This window comes from Amblyomma americanum, chromosome 3 (assembly GCF_052857255.1).
Source record: "Amblyomma americanum isolate KBUSLIRL-KWMA chromosome 3, ASM5285725v1, whole genome shotgun sequence".
Taxonomy (NCBI): domain Eukaryota; kingdom Metazoa; phylum Arthropoda; class Arachnida; order Ixodida; family Ixodidae; genus Amblyomma; species Amblyomma americanum.
The window spans coordinates 50,554,038-50,577,104 of record NC_135499.1 but is presented as its reverse complement, the minus strand read 5'-3'; the positions used below and the strand labels follow the sequence as shown (position 1 = coordinate 50,577,104).

The following is a 23,067-nucleotide window of genomic DNA, read 5'->3' as shown; positions in this document are numbered from 1 at the left end:
TCAAGCGGCAAATGCGTTTTTATATTTACTTAATGTATTACAACGTAGCAGTTTGATTTCTCGAAAAATGAATATGTTTATACCTATTTCTTATAAATATAAAGTGCACATTTAATGATAATAATGGACAAATATTTTGGCAGAATACTGCTAAAAAAGTCACTTATAGTGCTAGAAAACTTAAGAGAGCTGTCTCATTCATTGAAAACGATATGTGTTTGTAAATGGGTCAGTCCGGCTGATATTTGTTTTTTTTGTTAATCCATGACACCTTTTGTCTTTTTATCTGTTACCTACGACTTTCATTTCCATCACTCCCATAGTTTCTGCTGACGTAATTTCTAGCCTCTCTGTTTCTCTTTTATTTAGTTAGTGTTCTTTATATGAGAGCATTCAACATGGGTCGGTTATGTACCTCTCTCTCTCCAGAGATATGAGCAAGCTGCTGAGCGCCAAATACTGTTCCCTATTGTTAATACCAGGCAAACCTTTTTCCTATAGTGCGGAAAAAAGCTGCTTTTAGTGACATAATAGGAAGTTTTAGAACATAGGAACCCTATCGATCAGCGGGATAGGGCCCCAGTGTTCTAAAACTCTCTATCGCCTGTCTCGAATTATTCGTCCTTTGCTAAATGGTTCAAAATAATTGTGAAAGTATTATATTGATTTCAGGCCTATCGTTCGGCTTTATTTGTTTCGGTCCTCACTCATTCTCGGTATTTCATACTCACTGGCATTGCGCGAAATATCAGTACTTTCAATCACTACCTGAACACAATATGAACCGGATTATTTCGTCCAGCATTTCTCGCGCCACAAATGTTAGTATTCGACTTCATTTATCCTCCAATCCTCAAAAATAAATACAAGAAACGAAGTGTGCCTTTATGCATTCACTTCTCATATACAGTCGTATATCAAGCGCTAACACTACGCACTCGAACTGCAGCAAATTTCAGAAACACAGAAAACGTGGTGCGATGTGCCATTCGCAAGGAAAGCGCATTCAGAGAAAATAAATAAATAAATACAGTCTTTCAGTGATGCGAGACAGTCTCAAATATTCTGATCGCCTTAGTAACCACGTTGGCCACACGTGAACATTAGCGATGGTACGCTTTGCAGTGAATTCTACACGGTCATTAAAAGCAAATAACGCAGAAGTTTACATAAACTGAGGCCTAATGAAATCTGCTAAAAGAATGCTTGCGCCGTACCTAATGACTGCTTTGGTTTTCTAGTCTGTATTAATAAATGCAACTTGGCCTCGTTGGATACCTGTTGGAAACCAGTGGCGCCCCCAGGTGGCGTCTAACCGAGACTCTCGCAACCTCAGCTGAATTTTAGCGCCACCGCTATTCCGGCGAACGCAACTCGATGCGAAAGCACCGTGTGGTCTTCCCTACCGGCTCTCAGGCGGCGCCACTGAGGAAGGTTTAGGACCAGATCGAAGACTGCGCTGGGATGGACAACAATCACTCGCGCCGCCAAACTCGGGTGCGACGAGCCTTTCCCTTAAGCCTGCCCAGAGCGGGACAGTCGTACTCTCCCCACCGCTTTCGAAATTCGGCGGCAGGTTGGGATGATGGGCCAGATGCCTGTGGGGGAGAGGGCTTACCGGAGGCGAGAGAACGGGTTTGGTGCCCCGTTGCCGTGACAACCAGTGCGCCGCGAGAACGGGGGAAGAGCGAGCGGGGCGCGAAGGGTGGCAAAGGGAAGAAACTTTCGGGAATCAACGCCCACCCCCGCTGTGCGCGTGGCGACCGCTTCCCGCGTGGGGGGTTGGCGCATGCGCGTCGCGGCGCTGGCCGCTCGTTCGACGCGGGAAGGAAGTCCTCCCTTTTCTTCGCTCCCGCTTCTCCCCCGCGGCGGCCGACCAGCACAGCGCGGGTCGGCGGCGCAAGACCGGGGAGCAGCCCTGCCGTCCATGCTGAGCGCCATGAGCCGGCTTCGGCCGGGCTCGCCCAGCTCGTCGGGCCAGTCGTCGCCCGAGCCGCCGGCACCGCCGGCCGCCGGGCGCCACAAGCAGCTCATCCGGCGCGTCCTGCAGACGGGGCCCCTGCGCGGATCGTCCAAGAAGAACGCAGCCGCCAACGCCTCCGCGTCGGCGGTCAAGCACTCGGGATCACAGAAGGACATCGTGAGTGCCACTGTCCTCTCTCCTCGCGCCGCGGAGGCGACAGTCGCGCTCGGCTGCGGCGTGGGCGGTCGGCGCAGCGCTCCCGATCGGGAGGGGATTCGGGAAGAGCCGAGTCCCCGAAGAGGACTGGGGATGCTTCTTCCTGGGAGGAGAAAGGTTATGGAACGGGGGCGCGTAAAGATAGCTTTCTTACTCAGTATGGTATGCGCTCTCGAAAAGGATTCCCGCTTCGTCTTGCGCGCTTTCTTATGTACTGAGCACTTCTCTGTCCGAGTGCAATGCTTCAGAGGGGCGCATGCTTGTTCCCACTTGTGAGAGCAACGAGGGAAACCTCGCATTTCAGCGAGGCATGCTTGGGCATTATTAACGGCCGCAACGTCGGAGCTGGACTCATTCGCTGCGCACTTTCTGCTTTGGACCTCCTGCTGCTTGGACAACGAACAACCGCAGAGTTCGTCCGTAAAATCAGTGAGAATATTACCTCCTTGTCTATAATCAGTGTGGAGCGCAGGATGTGAAGCTACTTCCAATCTCCCGGTGGAATCCTCACTGCGTGGGATGCACCAAAACGAAGAACGTTCCTCGTGGTTCTCACGAACAGTGCTGGAAGTGATAGCAATATTTCTTGCGGCTCAGGGCTGCGTTGGGGCTAGCTTGGCGCGAGCAGAAATATAAATTAGAATCACTAGCGAGTTGGAACTACGAAAACACTTTTGGATACATGGCTGCAACTTGCCCAAACCAGTCTTGTAGGCGTTAAAAAAACGAAGTAACCGATCGCAATTAGAATTGGTTCATCTGAAATGTAACTTATTTCGCTGTTTAGCTAAAGCCACCCAAAGTAGCTGAGCAATTACAAAACAGTAATAGATTACTAATGCGTTAATTTCCCATCAACTTTTCTTCGCATAAGAGAAATAAATATGCACGGATAAGAACGAGCAGTTACGGCTTGCTGAAACTGTTGCCTGTCGCTATTCATGCGTTGTTAATTTTCTCCAGCAGTTATTTTTCCAAATTCTCGTCGGTATTTTCCCCACGTTTCCTTTAAAAAGCATCAGCAGCGACATTGAAGGCGGAGTTGTGACATACGAAGACCTTGCGAAACAGCTGTTAGTTATGAAAACTGTCGTGCTTCATTGTTGTTCGCACACTTGACGGGGCAAATCTAATTAAACATGAAGTTCTGTTTTGCCGTAGCGAAAAAATGCGAACCACGGGAAACGAGCTAGTCAAATGCAGGCCGCTTGGGCTTGTGTCACCGGACATCCTTCCACTTGGGCTTTTTCGCAGCACGACTAGAAATAATCCGCGCTAGCATATGGTGCTTGCCACCAAGCTCAGGTTGACGCTCTATACTTTGGCACAAGGACTAGTTACAAAAAAAAACAGGACAAGACACGTACGTAACTAGTCCTTTTATGTCTTTTTGTAACTAGTCCTCGTGCCAAATTATAGCGCGCCAACGTGAAGTTGACAAATCAACTAGCCGCCATTACAGCATTGCTTGCACCAATTTCATGTTCTCGAAGTTATTCCCGATTTTACAACTTGTTCTTCGACTAGAAACTGATTACTAGCATACGATTGCTGACAAAATTATTATAGTGGCTAGAACGTTGCCCGTTGCGAAAACTGATAAATGTACCACATAATTCGAATAAAATGCAAGTTATTACAAGTAATCAATTACTTGTAACGCATTACGTACAACTCTGGCCCAAACAATACAATATTCAGAACCGATGCATGGAGGACTGTGCACCTGTTAATCTACGACCAGCACAAAGCGTCGAATTGCTCAGTTCTTGAGTGGTTTGCCAGACTTCTTTCTCATGTGCGGACGCAGGCCTCGCAGTGCTGTGCTTTTTTTCTCCTTTTAGCTCACAGAACACAAGGAACATTATCGTGCACACCGGAGGCAACCGTAAATAAGAACGGAATGACGAGAAGATTTGTGGAGGTTGTAATTAAGAACTATAGATTCGCCTCCACCTATCTTGTTTGATGGTCGCACTTCTGAACGGCAACCGAACTTTGCTCTAATGACAAGTATTTTCCAGAGTCTTGCGGTTGTTAACTATTATTGTCTCTATTCAGTATTCCAAGCATTGCACTTATTTTTCTAAACGAAGATAATGCGAGGCTGCGTTCACTTGAGCTTTTACGACTTATATTTTAAGATGTACGATTGTCCTTGCTTCATTTAGGCACGAGAGCTCATTTCACCCTACAGGCAGGCATATATCACTATAGCAGCAGCTGCCACAAGAACCAGAAACGACGGTCCTCGCAGTCAAGACAGCCAGGAAAAACTTAAGCATATAGAAGCGTGTATCGAGAAAACCCTGTTTTACGTTGAAGAACTGGCGTCCCAACTGTCTCCTTGCATGAAGACTGACCCGACTGGCAGTTACACCCACGTGCTTATAGCCGCAGCATAAAGTCTCCCTTTTTCGCCTTTTACGTAGTGCCGAGGAGGAACTCCGAGGAGTATAACTACTTCTAGCTGCGCCTCGAATGCGTTCCCGCGCGCATCGCTTGGCGCGCAAACGATTTGCCTCCCACTCGAAGGGGGTTCCCCCTCTCGAGCCGTTAACTATGGGCCGTTATCGGAAGCGCGCTGCGATGGCTTTAACGAGCTGGCGGTGCCCGCGAATCGATACAAAGGGAAGCAGGGAGGTCGGCCCTTTTCACCGGTGGTACCAGAGTGCGGACAGGGAGTCGCGGGCCGAGGCAAAGCGGGCGCCACTGAGTGCTTGGACGCTGCACAGGGTTGCGGCCGAACCGATTAACCAGCCGGTGATGGGCGCTGAGGGCACATGGAACGCTAAAGATCTTTGCTCAGTGCCCCTGAAAGCCTTTGGTCACGGTTACATCTGCTACTCGTTCCGCATCGGGTTCCTTTTTTTCCACCCTCCTTGGCTGCCATCGATCTCTTGTTCCGCGGAATATGATGGATGCTGATTTGCTTTCCCTTTTTCGTTTCCCTCAAGCCTTGCAGCGGTTCAAAACGATAGTTTTTTTCATCGTAGTGAACCTTCTTTTGTGGTAATTACCCGTGGAAAAGAAAGTAACTGTCGCCATTAGAGTCTTGTGCAATTAATTTCCACGCTCTGGGATTGCTGTGTGGGCTGGCTTGAAAACCGGGCCCGTTCGCGGACGGGGCAACGAAAGAGATAGCGGACGCTGATGGCGTAAGAAACACGGACTCGGGGGAAGAAAAGAGACAACGCTTGCGCGGCGCCCGTTTCTATGCCTGTGTGCGCACAGTAATAAGTATGGATGAAATCAGCGCTTGCGTTGTGTGTCGTATCTGCTTTCGTGTACGATGCCTCTTCGTGCCATGAGGGCCCGCAAGGATTACCCACCAGCCCGAATGCACCCTCTGCTGCGATGAAAGCAGTTAATTTCTCGTCTTGATTGCGACTCGAACCAGCGCATGATGTCTCAAGTTTTCAACTGTTGCTGGCAGCCATAGCGTCGTTTGCTTAAAATATGCATGTATATTGGTCGCACATCGAAGATTTTATTTAGCGTGAGCGTGAGCCCATATTCATGTGCGAATGGAGATGAGGTGGAAGCCACGTTAGGGCAAATTATCGTGACTAGTTTAGTTTGCTTTAAGGGGGTTTAGCGTCCCAAGGCGACTCAGGGCCGTCTTCTAAAACGCTCCTTAACTTACACCATTTCCTTACCTTTAGTTAGGAGGCCTTCATGCTGCCTAAACGTAAGGCGGCCGAAGATGGTCGCTCGGAATGCTGAAAGCTTCCTTAGGGCTTCCTCACGAAAGGAGCTCCTTACGGAGGAAGGGAGGTGTCATGGCCGTACTGGTGTCGAGATTATGCACAAGAACTCTTAAAGATTATAGCACTATTTGCGAAAATTAAAATGAACTTGCTCATAAAATTACCTTTATTTGCTATTCGTCAGCACAGTGTCTATCTAGTTCGTAAAAACTTCGTTGACTGTTTTAAAACGTCTGATTTTGGCAACGAAGCAAACTGAGTCTGGCAACAAGAACCGCTGCCACCGGCGGGGGGCAGCGGTTCTCGTGTGTGTGTCGTTTGTGCTCGGGTTGTGTATGTTATTTACACCGATATGCCCGGGAAGTTGTATTTCACCGGGGAAGAGAAAGATATTCTTCAAGAGCTGATAGGAAAATACAAACATTTAGTTGAATGTAAGAAAACCGACGGAGTTTCACTCATCGCAAAATGAAGAGCTTGGGAGCGGTTGTGCTGTGAATATAATAGCATGCCGAATGTGCGACCTCGCGAAGTGAAGCAACTGAAGAAATTGTGGGACAACATGAAGCAGAAGGCGAAGAAAGAACTGGCCAGGCTATCAAGAGGAGTTATGGGTACAGGTAAGTTTCCGTGCTTTTGCAAATGATAAGTACTAATCGAAGTGTGCATGTTTCATGACAGGTGGTGGTCCTCCACCAAAGCCGGTGGACAAAAGGCTCTCACAAATAGAAGCGACTGTGCCGCACATCACTACGACGGCACCAAACGCTTTTGACAGTGACCGGCCTCGAGCCAGCGCCGACGTTTCAAATATAATCGCCAGCATGGTCCAAGGAGATGCCCGGCTCGACGAGAGTGACGACGGTAAGTGCAACTTACTGCGCTGCTTTTACCATATATTTTTTTTACTGTTGCTGCTTTCATAGCTGCACATTTTTCCTATCCCTATGTAATGCAGTTCGCCAAAGTATACTTGTCTGCAGTCAGGAAATTTTGTAGTTGGCGGTGCTATCATAATGAGATTATTTTGTCTTGTGAACAGTGTAATGGTCGCCACTTCTGATGAACACTTGCTGCTGTCGATATATTCGAAGAATCTTTTTTTGGCGTCCGCTTGGCTAGCGACAAGAATGCGTTCTTGTCTTCAGTCGAATAGTTTTTCGGAGCCTTCAGTTCCACTTGTCACTGCGATTACAGTGGCTACCGCGATGCCAGAAGCGCCCCGTCGAAAGCAAAGAGCAGCGCATTGAACAGGTGGCTGTTGAAAGGGCCGATTTCCATAAACGGCGTGGTGTCTCGCGGTGTGCGAAGCTGGTTCAGGCGCGCTTCGGCGTCCCTTTGTCCATGGCTGCCATGCGAGCTCCCTTCGCTTCAGCATTCGCGTAGTGTCTGTGCCCTTAACAAAGCGCCTTGAGTGCTTCTACCTTACGAATTGGCAGCGGTTGTGCCAACCTGAGGGCCAGTAAAGCGCTGGCGACGGAACGGCTTAGCTCATTGTGGGAACTGTCAGCTGGTCCAGGTGCCACTGTTGTCAGCGACGGCGGCAGTCCCTCAAACAATTTTTTTATGCCCAACAACCGGGAGATCCGGAGGTCAACCAACCTCAAGGAAAATTCCTTCAGTTAAGATGACGAGGAATGTTTGTACGACGAGGAATGTTTGTACGTTTGCTTTTTTTCATGAAGGAATGACAGTACACTACAGAAGCTGTTGGGCTGGACACGTAACATGAAACCAGTCATTTCGAGTCCATTGCTAGGAATTTCGCAGGTTTTAAATAATATTAATGTTTATTTTTGCGTGCAGTTTAGGGAGAGTATTTATTTGCCGAAGTTGGAGGGCGTGCCATGCAGTCTGGAAACTAATGTTCTGTATATAAAACTTTAAGTCATGATTCAGTTCTGACATGGTAAATCATCGAAAGACCGCCTCCGGCGGGGCACCTCTGGTGTGAGAAGGAAGCCTTTCGGTTGTCAACCACTTAAGTTTACAAATTTACTATACCACTGCAGCTTTTGTTTGGTGCACCACTGTCCTGCAGGCCATCTGCCTGCTGATGGCCTGAAGTCGCAGTTTGCAAGCTGCCATGCCTTAAACAATGACAACAAAGTTCGTATTGCCTGCCTGGTTGGTAGTCGTGCACAGTACGAAAAATTCCTAATAGTAATCTGCAACAAACTGGACAATAGAATGTTTTATTTACAATTCTTGCAGTCTACAGTGATCTTCCAAAGCGAGGACGGACTTTCTGATGCCACGCTGCTGGCCTCACCAGCACCTGACATCAGTGCTGCTGGGCCGTCAACTGAGGATGAGAGGGTTGCACCACCATGCAGCCTGGATGAAGTATCAGAGCCTGCAGCGCGCCGCAGGCAAGGACGTCGAGCTGTGGCTGTCGAGCAGGCGCTGTCTGCTGAGCTCGAGGCTCGTCTTCAGGCTGCGGAGGATGACAAAAGTCAAAGGCGCATCGAACACAAGTCAAGAATGAAGATGGTTACTGATGAGCATGCAGCAAAACAAGAACAATATGTGGATGAAAGACACAAGAGAAGTGCCGTTCACAAATTGAAAATGAGGGTCTTGAGAGCGAAACTAAAAACTGAGCAACTCAAACAAGCTGTTCTTTCCAAGCAGCTTGAAGCAGTGAAAAGCACGAACCACAACGGCTTGAAGATGCCATAAAGGGCAAAATAAATTTCGACTGGACTCAGGGACATTCCATTGTGCTTTTTTGCATGTGATTTTCAGTTTTTAATAGCTTTTTCAGCCTCCTTAGTACAGGCAAACATTTTACACTGCAGTAATCGCCAAGTATTACCTCTAATCGGAATCCATTTCATTGTCGTTTGCGTCACTTTGGTCCCTCGTGAAGCAACGATCGATAAGGCGGGTTCTATGCTGCGTGCCCAGATGGCTATCAGGAACACTTGGCCCTGCTTCATCATCCTCTTCAAGTTCTGGCTCATCTCCATTAGGAAGTGGGTCCCTCAAAGAGCAGGCAACGTTGTGAAGAGCTGCGCATGCTGTGATGATTGCAGTTGTTCTTTCAAGTTTCGTTTCCAGTTTCTTGCTCACACACGCAAACCTTCTTTTCCACACTCCAAACGCGCGCTCAATAGAGCTGCGAGTTTTTATGTGGCTCCTGTTGTACCTATGAGAAAAGGAAGACAAGATAATAGGCTTGTGTACTTGAGATCACTAACGCAAATTGTCTTACTTGCCTTTTTTGTGCAGACGTTCGAGGGTTTCTCAGTGGTGTCATGAGATAAGGCAAACATGCGTATCCCTGGTCACCAAGTAGAGTGCCAGGTACTTCCTTGTCCTCGTACCTCACCATGACCCTACTGTTGTTAAAAATTCGGTTATCGTGAACCGAGCCGGGCCACCTTGCGACGACGTCGTAAAACTGAAGCGCAGGCCCTGTTACAGCCTGTAAAAGAAAGAAAACTCAAACTGTAGCAGACACGTTTGTGTGCGTTTAACCTCAGGGTATGTGGTTTAATATGAGGTGCATTGATGCTGCACTACCAGTGTACGGGTTTGGGGTTTCAAGCTGCCCTAATGGCAGTTATTTTGCTCACATTTACCATCACGTACTGTCCTTCATACAAATACCGCAATATTATTACATAACGATTAGTAACTATTACAGTGAGTAAACATAGGCAGGCACTACTCAAAGAGTGTACGGCGTTCACTTACCTGCACATTTATCGAAAAGACACCTTTTCTATTCCTGTAGACTTCAGCGTCATCCCCACCGGGGCTTTTGATGGGCACATGGGTGCAGTCAATGCACCCCGTGACACCGGGAAACCCACCGATCTCGTAAAACTTCGTCATCGCTGCCCTTGCTTCCGTTGAGTTCGGCACGTTCACATACTTGGGGAACAGACGCACACATATCAGTTGTGTCATCTCTCAAATGCTTCTGCAGACTGCAGGCTGCGACACATTCACAAGGTCCCCCACAACAGTCTGCATGCCACCGGTCCCATAAAAGCGGAGTGCAATGAGCAGCTTGAGCGCGGGTGGCAGCGGAGCTCCTCTGTTGTCTGCCTTGTCCGTAGTTTGCAGCTCCGCCAGTAAGGCTAGCACAGCTTCTTTGGAAAAGCGGTAGCGTGCTAAAAACTCGTGGTCGTTGTAGAGCTCCAATGGGTTGAGGCGATCTGCGAGACTCCGCAGCTGAGGCGACACCGGAGGTCTATAAACATCGCCGTGCAGAAGTCCATCTGCGCGGCGTAAAAACCTTCCGTAGGCTTCAAAACTGCCGTCGTCCGAGACGTACGCGCGTGACAGCATTGTCGTGAACTCACGAAGCACACTCGACGAAAATCACGCGCCACAGGAAGAAAGACGACGGGGCTTGCAGGCACTTCGCGCTTGCTCGGCTGGCTCGACGGCTGTCTTCGCTACGCGCGCGCAGAGCTGCTGCGGGACGTGCGCGCGGTAGTGTGTGCAGACCCTTGTGGGAAAGCAACCCTTCAGGGGTTAGGAAGCATGAAGGTAGCATGCCGGCTCCCTTAGCGTGGGGAAGCACCAAGGAGACCCTAACTTAGGGCTCCTCAGTAAGGGACGTTTCAGAATTGACATAAGGTAGCCTTACGGTGCGTGAGGCGCCCTTAGTAAGGTAAGGAGCGTTTTAGAATACGGCCCTCAGGCTATGAGAGACGCCGTAGTAAAGGGCTCTGGAAATTTCGACCACCTGGGGTTCTTTAACGTGCACTGACATCGCACAGCACACGGGTCTGTAGAATTTCGGCCGCCGCGGTCGGGATCGAACCCGCGTCTTTCGGGCCTGCAGCCGAGCGCCATAACCACTCAGCCACCGCGGCGGCTATCGTGACTAGTACACTAGTGAAGGCATATATGACCATATTTATTTATTACTTTTGTACATCAGTAATGGCATATTTAAGTGGACTCCTTGACCCCACGAATAGTGACTATCTAATTCCAGAAGGAAAAGAATGGCAGGTGTTTTATTTCGCGAACCCACATGACAAAACAAGAAAGTATATGTACTATACAGCAGTTCACTGTAGCGAACGAAGAAATTACCTCTAAACGTGTACGCTCGTCTATTGGTCGGAACGTCAATTAGAGCTACTTGTAACGGATATAAGTGAAATGTAACTTGTTATACTAATGCCCACAGTATTCGCAGAAGAGCAGTAGTTCAATCTCAAGCTGCTAAGGTAGTTTTTCAAAGAAAGTGACGGGCCATCTGGATGGTGGTATAAAAACTCTGCTGACGTCATCATACTACGTCAGAAAATATTGCCACTTGGCGGTGAGGGCAGTCCGGGACGCTAACGCGAACTACCGACAGGCAGGCTGGCGATGAACACGGATGAACTCGTTATTGAGCGAACTTATGTTCACATTGGAAAAGAAGTCATTTCGGCGGTCCCCGATATCAACGCAGGCAATGATTTTGGCTGCCATAGCTTCTGGGCACTACGCTTAGAGCAGTTCAATTGTACTAAGCCGACTTGCGGCACTAGTCGTATCGGTAGAACAGCTTTCGGAAGCCTGTTATGGCAAAGCACCATACAGGACCAGGATCGACTACATTTCCTTCCTGTGTGCAGCTCGGTACTTATTTATCTCACCTGGCGCGGTGGGGGGGGGGGGGGGTCTATATGCACGCAAGAACTCGCGAAGTTTGTTGCATGTTTTCTGTACTCGTTGTGAACTAATTATTTTCACAATGCTCAGTCTCTCGAAGATTACTGACTGCTGGTTTGGCATTTCGCTTGTTAGCAGGTTGTTTGCAGTATTCCAAGGCGGACTAAAGTGGACTCACTTATGCTCGCGAAGAAGGCAATAAAAATGATACTGAATCTTTAGTTCCCTTTTAACTGGCTTGATAACGTATTCTGGTAGTTCCCATTCAGTAGTTGCTCGGACTACAGCTGGTGACGCATATTTAGCTGGCACAGAGGCCAAGGACGAGAACGACGCTTGTTCCCTTCTCATTCTCCTCTGCCGCCTCCGTCGCGTTGTTCACTATAAAAAGGCGATTCTCGTAAGCTTTTACGCGCATTTAAATTTACGGATCGTAATTCTTTTCATGACCTCACAAGGGTTAAATAATGAGCTCGTGTCATTCGAAAGCCGGCCATCCTCGTTGCTTCGCAGATCGAGCACCCACACGTCCTGCGGACCCTCGAACTTGCGGCCCAACCTCAGTGCAGGGGTTTCTCGTCTTCCTCCTCTTCCTTACCATGTGTCCAGGTATCCGATGCCGCGGTCGGCAGTCGTACCCGTGACCTTGTGTTCGAAATATGCCCACTGACAGGTCTTGTCGACATACTTAAGAGATGGGCGAAGGCAGGGGACCTGAGGATATTGAGGGGATTTTCCATTCCTAAGCTATACTACGCTACGAGGCACGCCGTGCTGTAGGGATGGTTCAAGATTTTACTTTTTCGTTAACATCTAAGTATAAGCCGGTGCCTGACAGTAACGCTGGCTACTCCCGCGCGCGGGCAGAAACTGCACGAGAAATGGTAACGTAATGCACAATGCAGCACAGCAACTGCACAGCCAAGTCATTATTGTCAACAATGAGCAGCAAGAAAAAAAAGGCGTATCAAATGCAGCCTATTTTAACAATGAACGGTTATTTATAGAACGTAAATACAAACAAAAATAGTACTCAGACAGTACCGCAGTCTATGAACATTAGCATAATAGCATCTGTGACCATGTGAAGTAAGGTCTATGAAGCAAACACTGCGCTGTTGTATATGGCGTATGAGTGGAGTGAACTATAGTTATAAACAAGATAAATAGTATTTGCCAACGTTATTGCTGCCCTCACAAAAAGAAACTTTCGACGTAATACTGGCGGGTTTCTTTGGAGCACGTGTCGGCCTTGGACGTAATAGATTTCTTTTTAAACCTAAAGGATGTTTCATCGATGCCGGCTAAAGGGCTCATAAATCGTGCCCTGAAATTACTGTCCTATGTGTATTCCAGTGAAAGGTGATGTGTAGTACACATCCTCATCGTCAGGCCGCACATACAGGTGCTCATTGTGAGCGTTCGCCTCGCATGCGGGGGGTGCGGGGTTCGATCCCCAGTGGCACCGGGTATTCAGCGTTGATACAACGGGTACAAGCTTTTCCCTGGCCTTTGGGGTGAAATGAACGGAAAATGGGTTTTTGGCCCTACCTTGTGCATAGGTTGGGTCAACGTATCATGCTGTCTCTGCGGCGACTTCTATGCAGAAAGTGCTTTAGGTAAGCGGCTTTCGATCAGAGGTAGTTACGACATGTTTACAGATGATGTAATGTTAACCGAAGCAGTGGTAAACTGATCTCTCTCTAATCAAGGGAGGCAGGTGGCGCCATCTATTGAAGCAGTCTCTCTTTTCGGGTGGCCGCCCCCGCTTATTGTGTAAACTGCAAGAAGGAGGCCGCGCGCATGATCACCATTCCTTTCATCAGTCCCGCAGATATTATAAACTGTACTTCAAGAGCGGTATCCGGAGTGCAACGTCGAGAGATGCCTGTGTTTTTTGGAGTGTCAAATTCGTCACCTCATTAGAACAGTGTTGTAACTGGTCAAAGCAATAATAGAGCTATTGTAAATTTTCTGATGATGACGCATTTGTCGTTAACAATAGGCCACGATAACTTTGATTGAGAAAAGTTTTTTTTTTTCGAGGAAGGCGCGGCAGAAATAGGCATAAGTGGTATAGGGGAGTGGTACGTTTCGAGCTGCGCAGTGATAATCCGGGCGTACGCGTGATTGGTTCCCTCGAATGATGCCTCACGTGATGTCACGGCGCCATAGTCTGTTACCGCTCACAATGACTCCGGCAGCAGCTTCACAAGAGCACTTTGATACTGCGTCTTTCGCTGTCGCAGATACGTGTCAAACTTTTAGCAGTTTGTCGTCATCCAGACGCGGTCTCCGCAAACAGGAATCAAACCTGCGGTCTCGCACTCAACAACAGAGTGCTGTGATGACCCCCATAATGCGCAGGCCCACACGGGACGGAGAGGCAAAGAGACACCGTATGGCTCAGTTTAAACAAACAGATATATTCAATAATTACACATGATTAAGATTATACATCAGAGGCTGGGGCGTCCGAGCTTACGTGCCGACGACTTCATGGGGGCGATGGAGTGGCTCCGGAGTTGGGCTCGAGCGGTTGCTGGCAGAAGCTGCACGCCGTCGGGCTTCGGCGCTGAAGGCCCTCTTGGCGAACGATGTCGTCCTGAGCGTGCTTCTTCCGTACTGCTTGTCGATTTTTATATCCTCTTCTCCACACTCCCTAGGGTGAGGACGCCCACGCCGGAGGGGAAGGAGGGGGGGCTAGGGCTTTCACTTGGGCGCACAAACATACCACCGCACTTATCGTCTCGCCCCCTTCACGTGTTGAGTCCGAGGGAAAGAAGGTTGTCTTCGAGGTAGCGCATAGCGTCGGCTGTGGTAAGGCGCGCTCTGGCCCGCTGACAGTTCCCGCGGGTCACCGGCCTCCATTCTCCATCCATCAACTGACACTCGCTCCTCAAGGTAAGGCGCGCTCTGGCCCGCTGACAGTTCCCTTGTCCTGGATTGTGCTCGGGAGGGCCGCCCCTGAACCGCCACGCCAATTGGGGAGGATAAAGCCCGCTTCCCCGCGGCGGCGGCGGCGGCGGCTCCGGTTGGGTCCGGTTGGGCTTAAACCCCTTCGTTCTGGTCGTCACTCAAAGAGCATGGCTGGGTAATTGATGATGCCGCTGTCATCTGGGTCTCCGTCTACGCCGCGCCGTCGAACGCGGAACCTCGTAGCACACACAAGGAATGTCACACTCGCTCACCCTCCAGAAGAATGTTCTCCGAACATTTGAGTCCCTGCAGCTCCCCTTGTCTTTCTGAATCGCCTCGCACAGTGCGTCCGACAAAACACTTTTCGCTGCACTCAACACCACTGCACAACACCATATGCCTCCGCTGTCATAACTGGCGTCTCCAGGGGCAGCACTGATCTTCTTTTACAGATAAACATGAAACTCAGCACCCAAGCCCCTCCTTTCTAGTCCAAACTGGACGAAATAAATTTACCACAGTTACAAAGGAGCTCCCACTTCTAGCACGATCACGGCACAGACAAAAATATAGATAACGAAAGGAAGTAGGGCAGGTTCTGCATGCGCTCCGCATGCTCTCCTGGGAAGGTGTTACTTAATGACAGAAAGGTTTAACTACTAACTCCGATAACTTAACACATACGCATATAGCAATGTTATGAGCTGCGGCATTACACAATTCTGACCAGTTCACAACTCCGCTCTGTTTACACCATTAGTCCGACTTAGCTTTCCGATTTCGCAGCGGATATCGGCCTTCATGAGTCATACTAAGTAAGTCTGTGACCCTTTGTCTGCTTTGGGACTCGCGAGGGCTCGTGGCAGGAGCCTCTCCTGGCGTTATCTGCGCGGCAACCTCGTGCGCTTCTTCTTCTAGCAATGCATGAAGTAAATCCGGTGGCATTCCGGCCGTCACCTCTGGCGCCTGCCGAACAAATGCAGGAGAGGGCGTTTCTTGCGAACTATCTGCGCGCTCCGCTTCACTTCTGTCCCCATCAAAATCCGCGCTTTCCCTTTCCTCATTTCGTGAATACTGAACCGGTGCCGACTTGAGGCGATTTGCGTGTATCCTTATCAAGCGCCGGTTCACGTCTCGGACTCTGAAGTTTACCGGAGAAAGCTTCTCGACAACCTCGCACGGTCCTCTCCACTTCGTCTGGAACTTACGAGCTAGCCCAATCTGCCTTTGGCCGTTTCCAATGTACACGCTGTCCCCCACATTAAACGGCGCGTCTCTAGCACTGCGATCGTGCACCTCCTTCCTGCGCTTCGCCGCTTTCTTTAAGGCCTCCTTTGCGATGTCCCTCGCCACTTGCAAGCGCGATTCTAGCTCCACCTTATAGTCGTCCAGTGAAGCGTATGGGACACGACGGGGGCCCTCTGGCACTTCACTAGGCTGGTCCGGGTCTCGGCCGTAGAGAAGAAAGAATGGCGATTCGCCCGTGCTCTCGTGTGCTGCGGAATTGTAGGCAAACATTGCATACGGGAGCCACAAGTCCCAGTCCCGCTGGTCGCGCGAAACAAAATGCGACAGGAACCCGGCCACGGTTTGGTTCAGTCGCTCCACCGCGCCGTTGCAAGCCGGATGGTACGGTGTTTTCTGCTTCTTAGCGATCCTAAGCAGCTCGCAAACTCTCCTCATTAGCTGCGACACGAAGTTCGTTCCCCGATCTGTCAAGAGTTGCCTCGGGGGTCCATGTCGGAGCACGATCTGTTCGACAAATGCTCTTGCAACCGTGTCTGCCTTCTGATCTGGGAGTGCTACCGCTTCCGCGTATTTTGAAAGGTGATCGACAAATACTAAAATGTACTTGTTTCCGGAAGTGGTCGTGGGCAATGGGCCCATTATGTCCATACCTGTCCGCTCGAAGGGAGCCGAAACCTCAGGGAACGGCTGAATTGGAGCTGGTCTTCGTCCCTTGGGTGTTTTTCTTTCGAGACAGGAATGACACTTCGCACAGTAGTCTCTAACATCCTGTCGCATGCCACGCCAAAAGTACAAACGCTCCACACGCCTGCGTGTCTTCGCTACGCCAAAATGACCGGTGCATGGCGCATCGTGAAACGCGCGAAGAACCCTTTCTGTCCACGACCGAGGTATGACGACTCTCTCCCAAGCGGTTTTCTCTGGTCTCCCTTTCCTGGTTGGCCTCGTGCGCCGACACAGGGTGCCGTCTTTGCCAATGAAATAACCTAGCTGTTCGGGGTGAGACGGTGCGCCCTCTAAGCTTTCGATTATTCGCTTCAGATCAGGATCTTTGCACTGCTCTGTGCGTAATTCGGCGGGGTCGACTACGGGGACAAACTCATCTATAGCTGCCACGGCAGCTGTGCGGCTGAGTGCATCAGCATTCAGATGCGTCTTTCCTGACTTGTGCTCAACTTCAAAGCAGTATTCCTGCAGGTGTAGATTCCATCTAGCGAGTCGCGAGCTAGGGTCCCTGACACTCATCACCCATTTCAGAGGATGGCAGTCTGTGACTAGCTTGAATTTGCGGCCGTAAAGGTAGCATCTGAAGTGCTTTACTGCCCAGACAACGGCGAGGCACTCCCTTTCCGTAGCTCCGTACTTTTGCTCTGCGGGGCTCAGCTGTCGGCTAGCAAAAGCAACGGGATGTTCTTTGCCCTCGATAACCTGAGATAGCACGGCACCAACTGCGAACTTTGACGCATCTGTGGCCATAACGAAGGGCAAATTAAAATCCGGGTGGCGCAACAGCGGTGCACTCATTAGCTTCCTTTTCAGGGCCCCAAAAGCATTCTCCGCGTTTTCGTCCCAGCGAAAGGCGACATTTTTGGCTGTTAAGGCGGTGAGCGGCTTAGCGAGCTTGGCGAACTCCTCTATGTGCCTTCGGTAGTAACCGATCAGGCCGAGAAACTGCCGGACCTGGCGGACGCTAGTCGGGGATGGAAAATCCGAGACACACCTTAGTTTCTCAGGGTCCGGTCGCACGCCGTCAGCTGAAACAACGTGCCCGAGGTATTTCACCTCGTTTTTGAGGAATTGGCACTTAGAGGGCTTCAGCTTGAGACCCGCGCCTCTTAGTCGCACCAAAACCTTCTCAATATCGCGCAAATGGTTCTCAAAACTGTCACTGTATATGATTATGTCATCCATATACACGAAGCACAGCCTCCCCAGAAGACCTGCCAGGATAACATCAGCGGTTCTCTGCCAGACAGCAGGGCTGTTGGCCAGACCCATCGGCATTCTTTTCCATTCATAGTGCCCTGAGGGCGTGTTGAATGCCGTTTTCTCGGCATCTGCCGGATCCATTGCTATCTGCCAGAATCCCGCCGCCATGTCCACTACCGTGAAGTACCTGGCAGAGCCCAGCTGAGAAAGCGTCTCCTGTATATTGGGGATGGGGTATGGATCGATGCGAGTTACGGCATTTAGTTTGCGGTAGTCCACTACCAATCGATACGAGCCATCTGGCTTTTCCACCAATAGTGCTGGTGCTCCCCAGGGTGACTTTGAGTGTTCGACAATGCCGCGATCAATCAGGTCCTGCACCTGCCGCTCCATCTCCTCACGTTGGGAGTAAGGAATCCTGTACGCACGCTGGTAAACGGGCGATGAAGTGCCGGTTTCTATCCTGTGCTTTATAACGCCACAGCAGCCCAAATCCAGGTTGGACGCGGCGAATACCTCCGAGTAGTCGTTCAGCAAACCAGCCAGAGCCTCCCTCTCCCTGGATTTTACGTTAGAAAGATCGAACGACACCTTTGGAACAGCCGAAGGACTAGCATGCTCTACAGTTGCGAGTACCGTATCGGTGGGCTCACGTTTCTCTATCGCAGAGGTGAAGAAAGCCAATGTTTTGTTCTTGGGAAGGCTCAGTGGCTGCTGGCTACAGTTAACCACCCGTAGGGGCACTCTGTGGGCGTCATTAACTGTCACGAGGCACGCGGCTGCCTTCAGGCCATTGCTGAGAGAGTCGACCGGCTCAAGCACTCCCACGGCGCCGCTCTCTACATCTGAAGGCACAAACGCGTACAAAATGTGCTCCGACCAAGGAAGGACGACCGCCTCATCGACCAGCCTGACGGCAACCCGCGAATATACCTTCTCCAATGATCCCACTGTTTGACGGGTGTCAATATCGGTAATGCGAATCTCAGCCCCTCTCCTGTTCAAAAACGGAACTTTTGATCCACCCGCATTAACCTCTTCCTCAGAGAATGAGACTACTACCTTCCCTTTTCTCAAAAAATCCTGCCGTAATATACCTGACACTCCGTTTGGCAGAGACACCGTGTCCGGGCATACGTAGCAGGGGTGCTCCAATGCAATTCCGCCGAGAGAGAAGTGTAACTGGTAGAGTCCACTTATGCCAAGAGGATCCCCCGTTATGCCTACAAATTTGGTTGCCATACCACCAGACGCTTCCAACACCTCGCGGTCCCCCTTCCTTCGAAGCGTGTTAAAACTGCTCTCCTTAAGCAATGTCACCTTTGACCCCGTATCTATCAACAATTCCATGCAACAACCATTTAACTTGCAACGCACAACAGGGCATGCCTCGTCGGCCACACAAACTACCACCACCTCGTCATCCACTGCTCCCTCCCCACGCTCCTCAGGCTGGGGAGGACTATCTAGTTTTTTGTCTCGGTATCTGGAGCCCCGCTGTAGGCTTGCTTAGGGCGTGTCTCGCCTGCTTCTCTTTGTGGCTCCCCACGGCGCACGTTTTGGCAGAACCTGGCGATGTGTCCGCGACCCTGGCAAGCGAAGCATACGATTTCTTCAAAATCTCGCATACCGCGCCTGTAGCTTTGTGGCGGTCTCCGGTTTCCAGCGAATGGGCGCTGTTGAGCGCGCGCTTCAACCTGGCGTTCTACCTGCTGAGATAGCAGCTGTTCTAAGCGATCTAACCGCTCTGTCAAGAGAGCAACCTCAGGGTTGAGCACCGCTCTCTCTATGACGCGTACTCTCGCTGCGGCTGTCGTTAACGCCTCATTTCGTTCCTCATCCAATGCGGCCTCCACGGCTTGGTCGAAATTGCTCGGCTTGCGCGAGAGCACGAACCGGCGCACGGGGTATTGCAGACCAGCCACGAACAAAGCGGTCATTTCCTCTTTAAGTAGATCCTCCGCGTATTTCTTCCTTAGCTGGTCTCCTTCCTCCTCCCTACTTAACGTATCGCGTGCTAGGCGCTGAAGCCGCGACGCAAATGTTCGCACGTCCTCCCCTACCATCTGTCCGGCGTCACGGAACCTCTGTACCAGCACGTGACGTGGTTCAGTGTCGAAATGCTCAAACGCGAGCTTCTTAAATTCCGCAAATGATTTTGTGGATTTTACTTTTTCGTCTCGCCATGCAAAATCATGAGCAGCTCCTGCCATCTTACACCTCGCCATTCCCAGCATTTGAGCATCGGACCATCCCCCCATTTTCCCAATCTCTTCTAGCATGGAAAAGAAATCGCAGATTGGAACCCCTGTCTTATCTCCCGTAAACGTCGGAATGACGCTTCCTAATGCCAGCATGCTTGCTCCGAGCGACGGCTGTGGAGTGGGAGCTCCCTCAGATACAGACATTTTTTTTTCTCAAGCCCTCCAGTGCCTCAAGCCTCTCAAATGGGGGTAAAAGTCCCACAATCAGTCCCGTGATTCCCTTTTGATTACAATTTTGAAGTCATGAATGTCACAGCATTCAGAGGACATTTGCTTTTGAGACCCCACTTCTGACACCAGTGTGATGACCCCCATAATGCGCAGGTCCACACGGGACGGAGAGGCAAAGAGACACCGTATGGCTCAGTTTAAACAAACAGATATATTCAATAATTACACATGATTAAGATTATACATCAGAGGCTGGGGCGTCCGAGCTTACGTGCCGACGACTTCATGGGGGCGATGGAGTGGCTCCGGAGTTGGGCTCGAGCGGTTGCTGGCAGAAGCTGCACGCCGTCGGGCTTCGGCGCTGAAGGCCCTCTTGGCGAACGATGTCGTCCTGGGCGTCCTGCTTCCGTACTGCTTGTCGATTTTTATATCCTCTTCTCCACACTCCCTAGGGTGAGGACGCCCACGCCGGAGGGGAAGGAGGGGGGGGGGCTAGGGCTTTCACTTGGGCGCACAAACATACCACCGCACTTATCGTCTCGCCCCCTTCACGTGTTGAGTCCGAGGGAAAGAAGGTTGTCTTCGAGGTAGCGCATAGCGTCGGCTGTGGTAAGGCGCGCTCTGGCCCGCTGACAGTTCCCGCGGGTCACCGGCCTCCATTCTCCATCCATCAACTGACACTCGCTCCTCAAGGTAAGGCGCGCTCTGGCCCGCTGACAGTTCCCTTGTCCTGGATTGTGCTCGGGAGGGCCGCCCCTGAACCGCCACGCCAATTGGGGAGGATAAAGCCCGTTTCCCCGCGGCGGCGGCGGCGGCGGCTCCGGTTGGGTCCGGTTGGGCTTAAACCCCTTCGTTCTGGTCGTCACTCAAAGAGCATGGCTGGGTAATTGATGATGCCGCTGTCATCTGGGTCTCCGTCTACGCCGCGCCGTCGAACGCGGAACCTCGTAGCACACACAAGGAATGTCACAGTGCCATCGAACCACCCTTATCGAATATTAATGCACGATTGTAAACAAACACGTTTAAGTTTACAACGGAGGGGAAGGCTTGAAACTTATTCGTTTTCAATGCTCCCCGTTCTGTTTGTTCTAAGCTAAGCAGTAAGATAAAAACCGTACACGAATCAGCGTTATCATTTTGTGTCTCACCGAAGCGTTCGCCGAACCCATTCGCTTCCGGCTCTGGAGTTGGTGAACTTGTCAGCTTTACTTCCTTCCTTGTGTTCTTATTATTTTTTTTTGGATGGAGGCGGAATTCTAGAGGCCTGTGCACTGTGCGATGTCAGTGCACGTTAAAGAACCCCAGGTGGTCGAAATTCCCGGAGGCCTTCACTACGGCGTCTCTCATAGCCTGAGTCGCTTTGGGGCGTTAAACCCCCTTAAACCAAACCATTTTTTTGTTTGCCGCCATCCCTTCGTAAACCGCATTCGGCTTAAGGTCCTGAAAAATACTCAGCGGCAAATTGAAACGCGAGCGGCCGGGCCAGAGACCGAACGCAGTTGTCACTCCTGGGCCGATATAATCTAAGCGCATGCATTTCTTTCAATACTTTTATGAAAGCGCAAAAAGGACATCTCTAAAAACGAGATGTAGAAGAAGGCGGAGTACTCATTACTCCACTCGCTCGCTGGTCTTCGCGCTCCCTTGAGCATACGCAGACAGAGCTGACTCGTTTGTGGGCTGAAGCTCGCTAGGGGAATCCGCTCCTGTTTCTCATTCACCGAGAGCTCGTTCTTCAGTCCGTTGTGTGACGAGCGCAGTGGTACTGTTTCTTCGTATTTTTTTTTTGCTCGAAGCACGAGAGCCTCGTGAAGTGTATGCTCAAAGCGACATGCTCTTCCTATTCTCAGCACACTTATCATATCTTTGTCGCAATTTACTGAAATCGGTTTTTTCTGAGGGCTCCGGAGAAGTGGGGCTCACTATCGTTAACCACAAGTTATCTGCTTGCTTCGGTGTAGTATTCGTCTCTTCTCTAATTACTAACGAAGTGGATCTGCGTTTTACTCACACAAAACAAGCTCCTATAATCGAAACTAAGCCACCGTAGCTGCAGATGGTATTTTCCGTCAGAATGTTTTTTTTCCAGCGAGTAATCGCGCCGTTCCGCCGTCTGCGAGTCGGCTTGCGATCTGCTACTGTGCTGCTGTGTAGCAAGAAAATCCGTATACGCGCAGACCGCATTGAAATCAGCAGGTTTCCAACTCGTACTCCCTCCTTCACCACTGAAAGAAACACTTTGAAGGATGCAGTCGTGCGATGCCTTTTGGGTCGTGCTATCGATCGAGCGGTCAATTTCAATCAATCAATCAATCAATCAATCAATCAATCAATTGGTGCAACTTTATGACGAATATTTAAGAAATGGGATACAAATATATAAAATGGGCTAGTAGCTTGGCTAACAGAAATAGTGACTGGTAGGCCACGCATTCACTTTTTTAGAGCATGGGTAGTCCTAACGCGCAGATGTACTAATTATGTCAGTAACGTTGGATTTGATAAGCAACGATGTTTACAGCTGAGCTCAAAGCTCTTGGGGAATTCGGTCTGAGCGCCATAAAAGGAAAACGCTTTAGTTCATTTCTTTCCCGAGCCCAGTTGGATGTCTCAGAGCACGGCACGTTAGATACAACTTGCTGACGTTGTGCAATTAAGGGACGACGCCATTGGCTGTCTCAGCAGATGTGCGCCCCACCTCAATTCTAAAGCTTCGCTGCTTGTCTGGAGGCAGTCTCAGCCTGTGGTCTGCAGTGTAACATTGATGATGGCAGCCGAGGAAGTTCCTGAGCTGTAATAATATTTCGCACCAACTCACACCAGGCGGCTTCCCCTGAGAATTTCGCTGACGTACCCGCACTTGTTATTGACTTAGTAGACTCTTCGTGGCTTTTTTCTTGCTCCGTAGGCTTGGTGTTGTTTCATTCTCACTGTTTTTATGCGTCCTTCTCTGATTGCGGCTATCTTTCCCCGTACCATTGCCAGAAATGGCTGACCAGCGCACTTGCAATTG

General features: G+C 50.2%; 2 protein-coding genes across 28 annotated transcripts in view; both read left to right on the top strand.

The window, feature by feature from the left end:
- Positions 1-23,067, top strand: part of LOC144124579 (coiled-coil domain-containing protein AGAP005037) — a 489,877-nt gene that overhangs the window by 275,431 nt on the left and 191,379 nt on the right. For 2 of the 27 annotated variants that reach the window (XM_077657337.1, XM_077657336.1), the window contains exon 1: positions 1,850-2,140. The exons of 23 other annotated variants lie outside the window; for them this stretch is intronic. In XM_077657337.1, coding sequence (XP_077513463.1) covers positions 1,928-2,140 — 213 coding nt within the window. In that variant the 5' untranslated portion in view covers positions 1,850-1,927. Of the gene's footprint in view, positions 1-1,782; positions 2,141-23,067 lie in introns of those variants that run through there. 2 more of the 27 variants (XM_077657341.1, XM_077657338.1) reach the window with 2 other exon arrangements.
- LOC144122946 (uncharacterized) lies at positions 6,060-8,591 on the top strand. Its single transcript, XM_077655895.1, has 3 exons — positions 6,060-6,509; positions 6,571-6,753; positions 8,104-8,591. The coding sequence occupies exons 1-3, from the start codon at positions 6,398-6,400 to the stop codon at positions 8,139-8,141; spliced, it is 333 nt and encodes a 110-aa protein (XP_077512021.1). The 5' UTR covers positions 6,060-6,397; the 3' UTR covers positions 8,142-8,591.

Bases quoted from the DNA above. Each gene is read 5' to 3' on its own strand.
- LOC144122946 (XM_077655895.1), top strand. From the start codon at position 6,398: ATGCCGAATGTGCGACCTCGCGAAGTGAAGCAACTGAAGAAATTGTGG. The intron at 6,510-6,570 runs GTAAGTTTCCGT...GTTTCATGACAG, and splicing joins AAGAGGAGTTATGGGTACAG to GTGGTGGTCCTCCACCAAAG. The intron at 6,754-8,103 runs GTAAGTGCAACT...CAATTCTTGCAG, and splicing joins GCTCGACGAGAGTGACGACG to TCTACAGTGATCTTCCAAAG.